The sequence below is a fragment of the Tachypleus tridentatus genome, chromosome 3, assembly GCF_004210375.1.
Source record: "Tachypleus tridentatus isolate NWPU-2018 chromosome 3, ASM421037v1, whole genome shotgun sequence".
In the NCBI taxonomy this organism is placed as follows: Eukaryota; Metazoa; Arthropoda; class Merostomata; order Xiphosura; family Limulidae; genus Tachypleus; species Tachypleus tridentatus.
Window position 1 is genome coordinate 90,398,156 of NC_134827.1, and position 13,605 is coordinate 90,411,760.

Genomic DNA, 13,605 nt, shown 5'->3' on the forward strand with positions numbered 1-13,605 from the left:
ACACTTTTACTTAAATGTCTTTTACAGGTTTTATGTGTATCCTGTAGAAAAATACTCACTATTTATGTAATTTTGACTAAAATCTTTTAACACTAGTATTTCTATACTGTTACACCAACAAAATTTATCTTAATGTCTATAGAATAGAACAAGCCATTTACAATGTTGATGCAATTAACCTTACATACATTCACAAATATCTAAGTCACAAAGTGGGTATTGCCAGTTTTATTTTCACAACATTCTAAAAGTAAATGACAACTAGTATATAAACTCAATGTTTGTAAAGTACAACAAACCATTTACAATCTTGAAACAGTAAATATATAATCAACAAATACTTGAATACTAGTTTCTCCAAAATTAAAAAAAGGATAAAAGTAAAAAATATACAATTTTTACTAACAGTTGATGACTTTTGTGTATTTATTCTTAGTCTTTGAAAGATGTTTATTTAACTTTCTTTATATTCTATCACTTGATAGAATATTAATACAAAAAGAATTCTTACCAACAGAAATAATGACCATTACCACAATCTACTGCATGTGAAACAGGAGAAGGTGGAGAAGTATTGGGAACTGCAATAAACTCGGGTGTTGCTATTTCATTTTCTGGTAGTCTAACAGCTTGTCCACAACCAGGAAAAGGGCACCACTTGATATTTGGGTTGCTTTCAACAAAAGCCTTTACAATGACAAAAATGATCAGAATAATGGTAAATGTTAAATCAATACAAAAATGCTTGAACAAATAAGATGCTTACTAAATTGTTTAAAAACAAACAATCATGAACAAAAAGAAAATTAATACAACTTATCAGTCAGTTTTATTGTATGTCTGTGTATTAAAATATAGACACACACACACACATATATTATTTATCTTTCACTGTAAGTAATGTATGTGCATAATTGCTCTTCCTTTTGGGGAAGCAACATATAAAACCAATAACAATTAATGCAAAAGAAAGAAGTAACTGCATTTTTTAAAATAAAAATCTAATAAAGCTGAAATTCTTAAACCCTGTTTATAAATAGAAACTGGTTATAAGTAGTAAATTTCTTTACAACCGACCTTTGGTTATATGCAGATCTAAGTTACAAGTTGAAGCTGACAGCAACAGATCACAGTTACAGAATCTGAGTTTAGCAGATTGAAACTACATGTTATTTAAATTGAAAGTCTATTAGCTCACTTTATTTCTAAGGTGTTCAACATTACTAAACATGAAAACACAACTACTGGCATAATGTAAAGAGTTAGCAGTGATTAACGTTTTCGACCTTGGTATCCTTTACTGCTAATGACACAAAGTTTTAGTCTTACATTCCAAATTGTAATAAACTACTTTTTTGTTTATGTTATAAAAATTAATATTGGTATCTTCTCTTCTCTATTATATCCAAAACCCCTTCAAAATGTATGAAATTAAATGTAAGTTGCTCCTTATGGAATTGTTATTACTCAGACAGACTACTATTTATTGCCTTAAATTCTGCTTCATTATAGAACTATAAATAGAAAAATCACACACCTCTTGCCCTACTTATCTGTTACATCCTCTCTTTCAGTCTTTGTTAATAGTCCTCTTTTACCATTAATCATATAGTACCTACAACCAGTAGACCATCAAGATTTTCATCTATCAAATACTGTATTGTATTACATTGTGTTCTGAATAGATAAACAACAATTTCACCTATCATATAACTTTGGTTCTCATGGGAATCATAATGGCTAGTTTAGATGAATTTGTAATGGATTTTGTTACACAGTTAGAAACCTAGAAAATTTATGAGAGTTAGAGAAAGTTCTCCACTCTAGTATGTTATTTAATTAAATGAAAATTATTTAATGCACTACTACATTTAGCAACATGTGAGCTTAAGTGTTCTCAACAACTGACAGAAAGGAAAAAGACTGAGTGAATAATTTAAATTTTGTTTTTCTGTTTACTTTTTTTTTATTATTATAAAAGTAACTAAAATGTAAAAAACAGGGATCTTTCTTGGTTAGTTTATATTAGATTATTTAAAAGAAGTAATAATATAATAAAAATGGTTCACAAGGCATGAAGTAAGCACATGAGCAGCAAATGTGTAATGTAATTTGATAGCATGATTTGAGCTGCATGTGCCCCTGAGTGATTTACAACATATTATGGTGCAAATGGTAGTTAGACAAAGTTCAAAGGCTTTAAAACAAAGTTAATTATCAACAGATGTATACTTTTATCCACTTAGGATAAACTCATGTAATTTCATATTACAATTTTAAGTCATTCTAGAAAGCAAAGGAGTATTTTAGATTTATTTCTGTTTTTTTTGGCAGTTAAGAGGTTGGTCAAAGTTAATGATCTTATTTTGAGTTTGGGTACTAAAAATAACAAAAGAAATATAAAGTTTTAATGCAAGACAATGTTTGATATATATTTAAGAAGTTTTGTGAATACACAAAGAAAATTTTAGATTTTTTGAAATAAGGAAAAGTATTTTCCAACTTTACATGAAAATTACTTCGTACATGAACTATTCAACATGAATACGTCACATATATATTCATTGACAAATTTTTAATTTAGTTTATTAAAAACTTCACTAAAAATATGATTTTTTTTTTGTAAAAGGCTAATAAATGTTAACAAAAGACTTCCAGTTTTGTGAAGATGTACAAACTATATTGAAAGTTAGAAGTATTAAATCTATAGAGACTTTAAACAAGTACAAAAAGGTCAGTCAAATTCACTGAGCCTGTGTTGAGAGAGTTGTTATTACACAGAGATAATTTCACAAGTTTGGCATGCTTCATAATACTTGTTAGGACAACTACGTTGCAACCTTCTCACATACATATGGTAGCTTTAGCTACCAAGTTTTAACCTTTTCACAACTTACAATGAGAATGTAATTGAAACTCCAATGCTATTTCCATACATTTAGTGGATGGCCTTGTAAACATGAGGTAATTAAAATTAATCTTATCTGGTAGTTTGAGGGGCCAGTAAGTAGCTTTTATTTTATGAAAGGTTATACTGCTTTCTGGATACTTGGAAAATATGTTAGAAAGAAAGAAAATGCAATCTCACCTGAAATGCAAGTGAATTTATCTCTAATCTAAGCAACCAGAACTTCTGGGATTGTAAACCAAAGCTGTGAGTAAATCTAGAACAAGGCTTATGAGACAAAACTGCCATTGTTTAGGTGCTGTTAAGACATTCCAATTCCAACAGCCAGTTTATTAAGAAACCACCTACATTTTGTTGGAGCAACTACATTGAGAATGTTGTTTTTGACAGTAGTGACTGTTTGTTGGAAAACAACAAAATTGATACTGATGTATATAATAATCATGTAGTATTTTACTTTTTAGTTAATTATCACTATTATTCTTATAATATATAACAAGATGAAGCACACACAGCAATAAATACTTGTGTCATGACCAATGATTCAACTTTGTCAACAATGAAATCTGTTCTCAAATTACAAGACTTACATTGATGAGAAGGAGTTTAACAACTAGAATTAGGCCTAGAGAAGTTGAAAGTGCTCACAGGAGTCTATTGCTGGATGAATGGAGAACCCCTTAAGCTTTGCTATTAAAAGATCTTCCATTTGACACTCACACATCACAAGAGCACAAATTCAACTATAGTGGTGAAAGAAGACTCGGTCACCTTGAAATCTCTCAGTGGGGTCTTTTTTTCAGAAGTTAGAGGTGTTGTTGTTTATCAGAGACACATGTTATTGGGGTACAGAAAGGAAGATTTACCAACAGAATTTTTCACATCAGAAAGCAAAGAATCAAGCATCTGAAGAAGATGTGGACTTAAGATGTAACCAAATACACGTATGTGAGAACAAGTAGATCACAGAATCCATCAATGTTGTCAGAGAATTACAACCGTGCAAAGCTGGCTGTGGATGAATCTGAATTCATAATTCATTGCTTTTCTGGTGTTGAATGGCAGACTTGTGTTTATTTGGATGTAAGGATCTCTTGGCAATCCTAATGACAAAAACTCAAGAGTGACTGGATAAACCAATGGCTAGCACCTGTTTATGAAGTTAATTTTTTTTCCTCTGCTGAATGTTGATGAGGTCAAAGAGCTAAGTCTTTTAAATTTTCAAAGGAATGGCCTCATAATAATCTATACTAGTAAATGAAACATTTCAAGCTGGCTGTTATCTGGAATAGTTGGAAGCAGAACAGATTGTACAATGTCTAATGTTCAACTTGGATGGTCTAGTACTTACCACATATGAGTACCTGAATAATAATAAGTTCAAAGTTTGAAGAATGAACCCATGAGAGAGAGAGAGAAATAGAAAGAGAGAAAAAAAAGGAATGAATCTGTTTTGAACGTTATAAGGCAATTTTGTCTGTGTGACAGAAAAGCTGCAATTCTATAGCAAAACCATCTAATACTGAGACTGAATCCATAAATTCTACAATGTGTGTACATTAAAATTTAGAGGTAGTCTAGTATATAAAGCTGGATACTGAAAGACTTAAAGATTGTTTTAAGTAATAGAAATGGTTTGTATGAATTTCATGTCATGTTTGTATGTGTAACAGTGGTCACTGAAAAGTGCTGTTGATAAAAAAAAAATGTAAAAATACCTAAAATTAGTTGAACATTTGAGCTTGCTACTTCAGCAGATTAAGAGAGTAAGCTTAAAACTGAAACCAGAAAAGTTCTGTGCTGAGGTATATTTAAGCAGAATTTCTAGTTCACATGACATATGGTGCTGGATTGTAAACAGATCCCCAGAAATTTTTTTTTTTTTCATCTTATTACCAATGATTTATGTCCAACTGCTCCAAGATAGCTTGTGTCTGCACTGACAAAGGTTGAAATGCACTTTGAAGAGAATGGGGAATATGAACAGTAATTCCAATCACTAAAGAACAATTTAAATTAAGTCAATGGAATATGATCAACAAGATTGCTTATTCACACTGGATACAAATTCCAATAATAGTGGGACTAGAACAGTTATTGTTGCAGATACAGGACAGTATGGATTGTATAACTGTGTATACGAGTTACATTAAAAAGATGTATTTTCAGTTGTTAAGTTTGTCAACTGTTGTTAACTGCATGGTAGTAATTCACTACACAAGTAAACCATACACAGTGGCCTTCCAAACTTAAAAAGCTATGATTATATGCATTGCAACATTGCAGGCTTACTACTGTCCTGTGTAACTGTCACAAGGTGCTACTTTTCCTTCAGCAAGATGAAGATATTAGGTTGGAAAATTCAGTTTGGATGATTAATATTTGCATGCTTGGGAAGTTTCAGTGCAAAACGGTGTGTTATGCTGCTGCTGTGATTCACAAAAACATGGTAGACAATTTGATATAGCTATTGTTTTAAGTTCTCTAAGGTAGAATGCAAATGCTGGAGGACACACACAGAAATTCACACACCATAGTAAACATGTCAAAATGATTATTTTAGCTGTACTTGTATTGAAATGTGATGTAAATACTGCACTGTCATATTGTCTAAAGAAAATGCCAGCCATGACATGGTAAGCCAAAGCAGCAAACTGCAGGTCTTCATTTCGGAGCATAGTTTGAGTGTAGTTGGTCAACCACCTTTGGCTGATAAAAGTATGTAGTATGAGCAGATCCTTCTTAATTACTTTGGTGGTAATTTCAGTACAGTTCATTCCTATTAAGGTAATGCACAAAAGATGGTACAAGATAAAATATCTAGAAAAAGTCATATAGAACACTTAGCAAATTTCAATACCACTTATAGAGAAGTGTGATAGTTGGGTTTGGTAAATATGTGCAAGTCATCACTACTACATAATTGAACATTAGACAACAGGATACAGAGTGCCAGAAATAATCCATGAAGATCAAGATGCAAACTTCAAACTCTGTGTCTTGTAAAGTTGTGCAGAATACTAAGTGTATTGAACACTTATGAATCACTGCACCATTCACAATCAGATAATTTCACAGAATGAAAACTACTGACTATCAACCATACATATGTGAAACTTATAATCCCTAACTTAACAAATTACAATGAGCACATACTACACATCATGATGGCATACCATGTAACTGAACAGCAATCAGCTGGAAGTTTGTTGGGCCTCTTGATGTTTGGACAGAAAGTATAACTCTTACTGATTCAATGTATATTCTGTCACCCAGTGCTAATGTGTCACAGTGTCTATAAGAATACATGTATTGGCTGAGATGTGCAGTAACTGGTAATGAGTTTACATGTCAACAACATGTAAATTTATTACATGCAAAAAGAGAAGCTATAGAGAACCATTTGAATGAAAGTTTGAGCCAGAAGACTGACATACAAACATCTCAATTTTGGCTGCACTATTCTGTATCTCATGAAATGACTGCAGTGATCATGTTGTGCACAATAATGCACTTAACATATTTATAAGATAAAGCTGTATGTCACAGATGTGAAATGGTTGGATCAGAAATCAAAGATGATGTCACACACCGAGTCTGAAAGCATTAGGGATACTGTAGTTGAGATTTAAGTTCACTGATGGGGAGGAAGATATTTATGGATGAGGAAAAACCAGCAGAGGATCAGTTTAGCAGTTTGAATAATTGTCTAAGATGATACCTTGAGCTTCCAATTTGGCAGGAATAGAATTACTTGCTTAATAAGCACTAAACTTAAAAGGGACTTGTTCTCTTTTAAAAAAACAAAACAAAAAAACAGCAAAAAAACAAACAAACAAACAAACCTGAAACTCTGCTGTAGAGACTACATTATGTTATTTTTGATATTATGTCAGATTATGTGTTGATATAAATTGTGCTTTATATCTATAACAACAATCTGCTTGTTTGCTAACTTTGCTGGTTGAATTACCACTTAAATATTCCTGAAAGTTTTCCCTTCATCCATATTCACACATTGAAAGAGTGCCAGTATTTCTAAGTGAAAACTAATTTCACATTCTGCTGATTATAATACACAATTTTTTGATTAGCCAGTAAATTGTACTACAGCAAAAACACTGAAGTCAGGCAATGATAAATGTTGTACAGAAAGGTTTTAGCAATAATACTTCCTGCATAGCACACACATGAATTCTTTTGCTTTCATGTATTGTCACTTCTTCTCTGGAACAAGGTATGTAAGCTAGTTGAATAAGATTTTATACATACAGTCATAGTTACATCAGTCCTATTGGTCCATTATGTTAAAATGTCATAACCTAACAGTAAAAATAGTATCATTATTGTCTTAATAAACCACACAAGAGAAACAGTTACAAAATAAGAGTAAATAAAAAAAAAAAACAGCTTCTATAGGCTATGAGGTGGCAGGAGCCTCACTTTAAACAGAAGAATTCAAAGCATATAAATTAAAACAATTACCACAGCAACAGCTGATTAACCCATTTGTAATATGTCAGGGGTCAAAGGCTATGTCATCATATTTTTTTACTAGCATTCAAAAGTTTATTGAGCTACTATTTTACAAATTATGTCAATAAGTTTGGAATAAAATTGTAGATTATAATTCAAACACTAATACTGTATATGATTTAATTTCTTAATTTAAAAGTAAATATTAAAATATTTCACCTAAATATAAATTTTAGTGAGTCATGTGGTATGTTGAATGCAGCACTGTTTACAATTAGATACTTGTGATGTCAAAATGTTAAGCCTATAATTTTGTACAAATTAGTAACTCAAATTACTAATATTGACATGCCAGAATATAAAATAGTAACCATATATCTTTTAATTTTGTTGAGATATGTCTTATGTACTAAATCAAACATGGTGGCCAAATTCAACTCTTTTCATTATTTTGAAATGGTTCTTTATATACACTTACTTCAACATATGACATGTTAATAATCAACAGCTCAGAATGTCTCCATAGCAGTTTTATTCCTCATTTTAATTTTTGAAAAGGATTCCTTGTTCTTTCAATCCAACATTTCAATCACTTAAGTTGTGTCTCTTTAGTCTGCTTGAAGTTTCATATTTTATAAAATCTAAATAAATTTTAGTTAATAAGCTTAGTGAAATAAGTGTAGCTGCCAATTTTAATTTCATTCTTTAAAGCCATACACTTAATCTGTTTTTGGCTGCACCTATCAGAAACACCTAATGTGTTCAATAACATACTGCAACTTTTTGTCAATACTCATCAACAAACTACAGCAAGTAAGAAAAAAGTGATAGTCAATAGTAAACAACATAAGCTTTAGGACTGCTACCCTAATATTTGGAACAGACTTACACTTTATCGAACCAACCAGTTTCTTTATAAAATATATGATGGTAGTTCTTTTCTATCTAAAACAGTGTTAATAACTTTTATAGTAATAACACGAAAACTACATTTACAGTTTCTTGTCATCACCCATGTGCCCAGTACATCTGTAACAAGAATCATTACTTATGTTAATAACAAGTCACTAAATGATATTTAATTAGGAGAATTTTATAAAATTTAGCAAAATTTGTGGTTAAAAGTTGGCAATGAATAATGAATAACAACCATTCTCACATATGATTCTTCTGAAAACTTGAGCTAGACTCTGTTAATCTAATTTACTTGGCCTAACCAATACTTAAATATCTTTCACCCTACAGTTTTTGTATTGTAATCAACCATCTTTAAGCTGAATGAGAAAATACTAAGAACAGTCCACTTTTATTCTTAGATGAAGCTGTATTAAAAATTTAAGACCCATTACTTGTGTGGCCAAAACTGAGTACTTTCTTTGAATAACTTTACACATATGGCTTATGTTTAGACCAAATTTTATATCTAATCAGAGGCCGTAAAGATCTATCTATCAATATAGCAAAGATGAAAGTAATCCATAAAAATTAAATTTTCTGTACTTTACGTACAAGGTAAAAAAAGAAAAAAATGTAATAAAAATTGTAGATTTAATATATCATGGTTTATTAATGGATTGCATTGAAATTTGGTTTGTGAAGAAAGGGACCAGCAGAGTACATTCACTGAAACTATGTAATAGTTTAAAATACCACAGTCTCAGTTACAGAAAATGGGAATTCACAAAACTACCAATCTTGTTAATAATACATAACGTGTCGTGCTGGTTGTTTTGGCCACACAATGTAACCATGTTAACTTGTATGAAGTTATTTCACTACTTTTAACACATGTACTTGTCTACGATTATGCTATAATATCTATTATCTCAAGCCTTTTACACACTTTTGAAGCACATCAGAATTTTATTCAAGTGAATCAAAAGTTACCACAAAATCTGTCTGTAGGGATCTCTTAACTTATATGAAAAGTTATTTCACTACTTTCAGCACCTGCACTTGTCTACATTTATGCTAAACATTCTTTTATTTATAGCCTTTTTCACAGTTTTGAAGCATGCGATGTGACTCTTCTAAATAATTCTTACACATTTGTTTAGCCAATAATGCCTGCTTCCTTTACTTATGAGCTTCTTAAGAAAAACTTTTGTTGAATAAAAGTTCTTAGACAACTGATTATTTGTGATTTGTATGAAATTTAGATTACATAATTTCTATATAATTTTCTGAAATTATATATGAAGTTCACTGCCACCTATAGCCACAAATGAAAAATGTAATGTTTTTGTCATATTATATCAACAAGTTGGACTTCACTGTGACTTAGGCCAGCAAGACAAAAATTCAAGATATATATAACTATATACACATATGCAGAGAATACTATACTATTTACTTTTTAACTTCGCATACTTTGTAATGCTGAATTGTATAAACATATTATCATTTTCAAGTATCAAGAGAGATGCACTTCAATAATTTAATTACTTCCTGCATACTTTTAACATTAAACACATACAAGAAACTTCATATTGAGTCAACTACAGAAATATAACTTTTCATTATTATAAAGGACTATCTCTTGCCAACACTATATACATTGTAATATCAACACACTTCATAATAATACCACAGTTAATAGGCAAAGGTCAAAAGACATTTGTAGAATACATTCTTTGAGTTCCAGTTTCAAAGCTTTAGATACTAAGCAAAATTCAACCATTTGTGTCTCTAGGATTTACACAATCATGTTTTAATGACGTTTTTATTTTATTCCCTTAAATTGCCATATTTTTTAAAGAAGAGTTAATCTCTCTTTATCTTCATATATAAAATAAACATTGTTTGTTTGCTACATAGTTTGTCAACATAACTAAACCAGTTAACAGCTTGAACAAGCTCCAAAATGATATGTTTACTTTATTGACATAGTATGTCTATGTTGTTGTCAAATCTATTCTTATCTATCACACAGTAAGTGCTTATCTTATAAGTGGACACTAGGTAAATTAGTTTAAAAACATTTCAGCAAACTATGCACAGCATCAATATAAAAGTACAATTCCAAGGTTTACCTCTATATCAAATTGTAGATATCGACGAACCATTTCTGGAGAAACTAATTTCTCTATGACATCTACTGGCACAAGGTGAGGACACTTATATGCAGGACACATTATACTGTGAGCATCTCCGTCCTGAATTTTAACAGTCAGATACCTTAATAAAAAAAAATTTTTTAGCATGCACAATGTTTGATTTCATTCTCCCAAAAACTCACAAGTTTTTAATCTACATAATTACTAGAAACTGAATAAACAAAATACTATATGCTATTTTAAATAAACAGAATAAGTAATTAATAACAAAGCCACCATTTAGATGTATACTAAGTAGAAGTCCCAGTTTCAAATCATAGTCAAAGAAATTTTCATTAATATTTTATAAAAATTGAGTACTTACTATCAAACTTTTCATATGTTTAATTATTTGATATGAAACAAAAATCACCAAATATTATTTTTAACATTCTAGAAATACATTCTAGTGAAAAAGAAAAACATGGGCCAATGCAAAACTAAATTTGAGAATATATTTTTAGTTTGCTTTCATATGCACATAGGAAATCTGTATTGAGAATATTCTTCATGCAACCTGAAAATTTTTTGAGGCAAAAACACTTGTATAATGAGTATGAAGATTTAGTATTGCATATTTATTTTAATATCAGTGTTTGTCTTAGTTAAATATATATTTAAAAATATATTAACTTACACTGTGAAATGTGTATCATGAAATTCCCATCTATTCCCTAAATTTGTAGAAGATTCTTAAGCATAAGAATCAATAATGTATATATGTATGTAAGTGCCAGTACTGTTGCTAACTGGAATTTCGATAATCTTGCCTAACAATTATAAAAGGTAGCAATTTCAACACATGGGGAGACAGTAAATATTGCTAGTTCACTACAGTTGGTATGCTGTAAACCTCGGAAGCTATAATTGTGATTACTGCTTGTTAATCAGGAAACTACAGGTATTTGTACAGGAACATTTATAGATTTAAAACTTTATAAAACATTACAAAACTTCTGCAGGGAAAAATGAGCTTGTATATAGCATGAGACTAGCAAAGAATACAACACTAGCTAGTTCCCAGTTAAGTGAATTGAATCTATGTTGACTCGGAATTCATTTGTTCATCATGAACTCTTGATCTCAAGTGGCCTTCAATTTCAAAAGAAGTTTGGTATGCTGTGGTGAAGATGTTTCTGCCAAAATGTCTCCAGAAAGTAACTTCCTTACGGATCTGGGGAGCTAGCAAACCCCTCTAATCCCTTTAGAATAAAAAAGGGAAACATCTGCTCTAAGAATTTCTTGGATAAAGAATGCATAATTAGAAATCAAGGTGATGGTGACTGTACAACTTCGTTGGCCATGCATGGTCATTTTCCAATAATCTGTTCTTAATTTTTAATTATTTTTTCATGAATGGGGGTATCCATAATAAAGGCAATACGTTTCAGTGCCCACTGACCCCATTCACCATGGAACCCAATGAAGGGACACATAATAATGCCAAACAATGACACTGCAGCAACACCTTGGTTTTGTAAGCACCATACCCAAACACCAGCATCAAACACATTGTTCACAACACCTACTGAGAATGTCCAACACTGGTGCTTGGTTGACTTTAGCCCAAGTTGGCCAACTGATTAACCCTGGGGGGGAAGACCCCAAGGCCACCCATCTGCAGGAATTCAAGGCCAAAGTGGTATGTTATTGTTGGGATCCCTCAACCACCAGGATACTCTCCAACCCTTCCATGCACAAATAAACACATGGGTGGATGTTTAAATCCCAGAGGAGGTAAACTGAAAGTACAGAACCTTCTCTGAGAGGTCCTCTCACCATCTACAGAAATAAACACAAGAGGATTTATGAGAGAGAGTGGAAGAGATTTATAAAAACTGTCTAGACATCAGACAGAAATATACTTTAAAGTGAAAACTTACACAATCGACCATGGATGGTATTCTAAACCTAGAATGATAAACTATAATGCAATACAAGTACAAAAATGTGAAAGTTAGGTATTTCTTTTTACCAAAGGTGGTTCAGTCAGTTTCTGTTTTTAATCACTAAGAATTTAAGGATATTCATTTTCCATGGGTTATAACCAACAAAAAACTATTCATACAATTGAATCATATTAAGTGAAGAAATTGTGTTCATTCATTTTCTTAAATACAAATCCAGCTGAAATATATAATTTTTTGGGGGATAATCTTTGTTGAACACATTTCAGAATAAAAGCTGTCTTCTCAGATATATGGTTTAAGTACATATTTGTTTTTTGTAACATAACATAATAGTTAATTTCTGTGATGCATGTCCTTCAAAATATTTAAGTAGTACATTTTTAAACTTTCATAATATCTTTTATAACATATACATCAACCTTTATGACCTAGTGTAGTTTTATCTTAACCCATCTTAAATTTAAATTAAAATGAATAAAAATTTATGACTCAGTGTGAAGTGTTAGGCATAATAATATCAACATTAAATATATGGGTAAATAAAATGTACGACACACAACCTTTTTAAATTATTTTGAGTTGACTGGAAAATATTCAACTACTACCAACCTATTACTATTTCTGAAGCAAATAATAATGTAATTTCAAAATAGAGAATAACTACTATTGTTATAGTTGAATTAAGCACAAAGCTACACAATGGGTTACATGTGCTCTGTTCATTACAGGTATTGAAACCTGGTTTTTAGTAAGTCTGCAGACATAGCCCTGAGCCACTGGAGGGCATGACTACTATTAATTTATCTTTAACTTAAGTGATTCACTATTATGTATGAAAACAGCATAATTACACCTATTAACTACATACCCTTTCCAGCATGACTGACAAAAATTATGAAGGCAAGGCACAAGTACTGGATCTTCATTCTTTGTAATAAAACTGGCACAGATCTCACACTAAAAAAACAGAATGACTAAAAGTAGATGATTTTTTCTACTAATACTCTTTTCAAGTGCAGTGTTTCTTATATAAACAGTTTATATATTTATAGAAAATATAGCTTCCAATCTTTACAAAAGAACTGTTACAGAAATACAAGATAAATACAGAAAATACTAAAGAAGAAGGACATTATTGATATAAAACTGGTATATTGATAAAATTAACATTATACTAGACTGACATTTTTCAGTAAAAATTATCTGACTAACAAAT

The 13,605-nt window shown here is 30.9% G+C and overlaps 1 protein-coding gene across 10 annotated transcripts in view; it reads right to left on the reverse strand.

Annotated features, from left to right (window-relative positions):
* Positions 1-13,605, reverse strand: part of LOC143247452 (ankyrin repeat and IBR domain-containing protein 1-like) — a 200,604-nt gene that overhangs the window by 83,756 nt on the left and 103,243 nt on the right. For all 10 annotated transcript variants that reach the window (XM_076495583.1, XM_076495584.1, XM_076495590.1 and 7 more), the window contains 3 exons: positions 13,258-13,346; positions 10,417-10,561; positions 512-687 (listed from right to left, as the gene is read on the reverse strand). In XM_076495583.1, the coding sequence (XP_076351698.1) occupies positions 512-687; positions 10,417-10,561; positions 13,258-13,346 (410 nt within the window). The remainder of the gene's footprint in view (positions 1-511; positions 688-10,416; positions 10,562-13,257; positions 13,347-13,605) is intronic.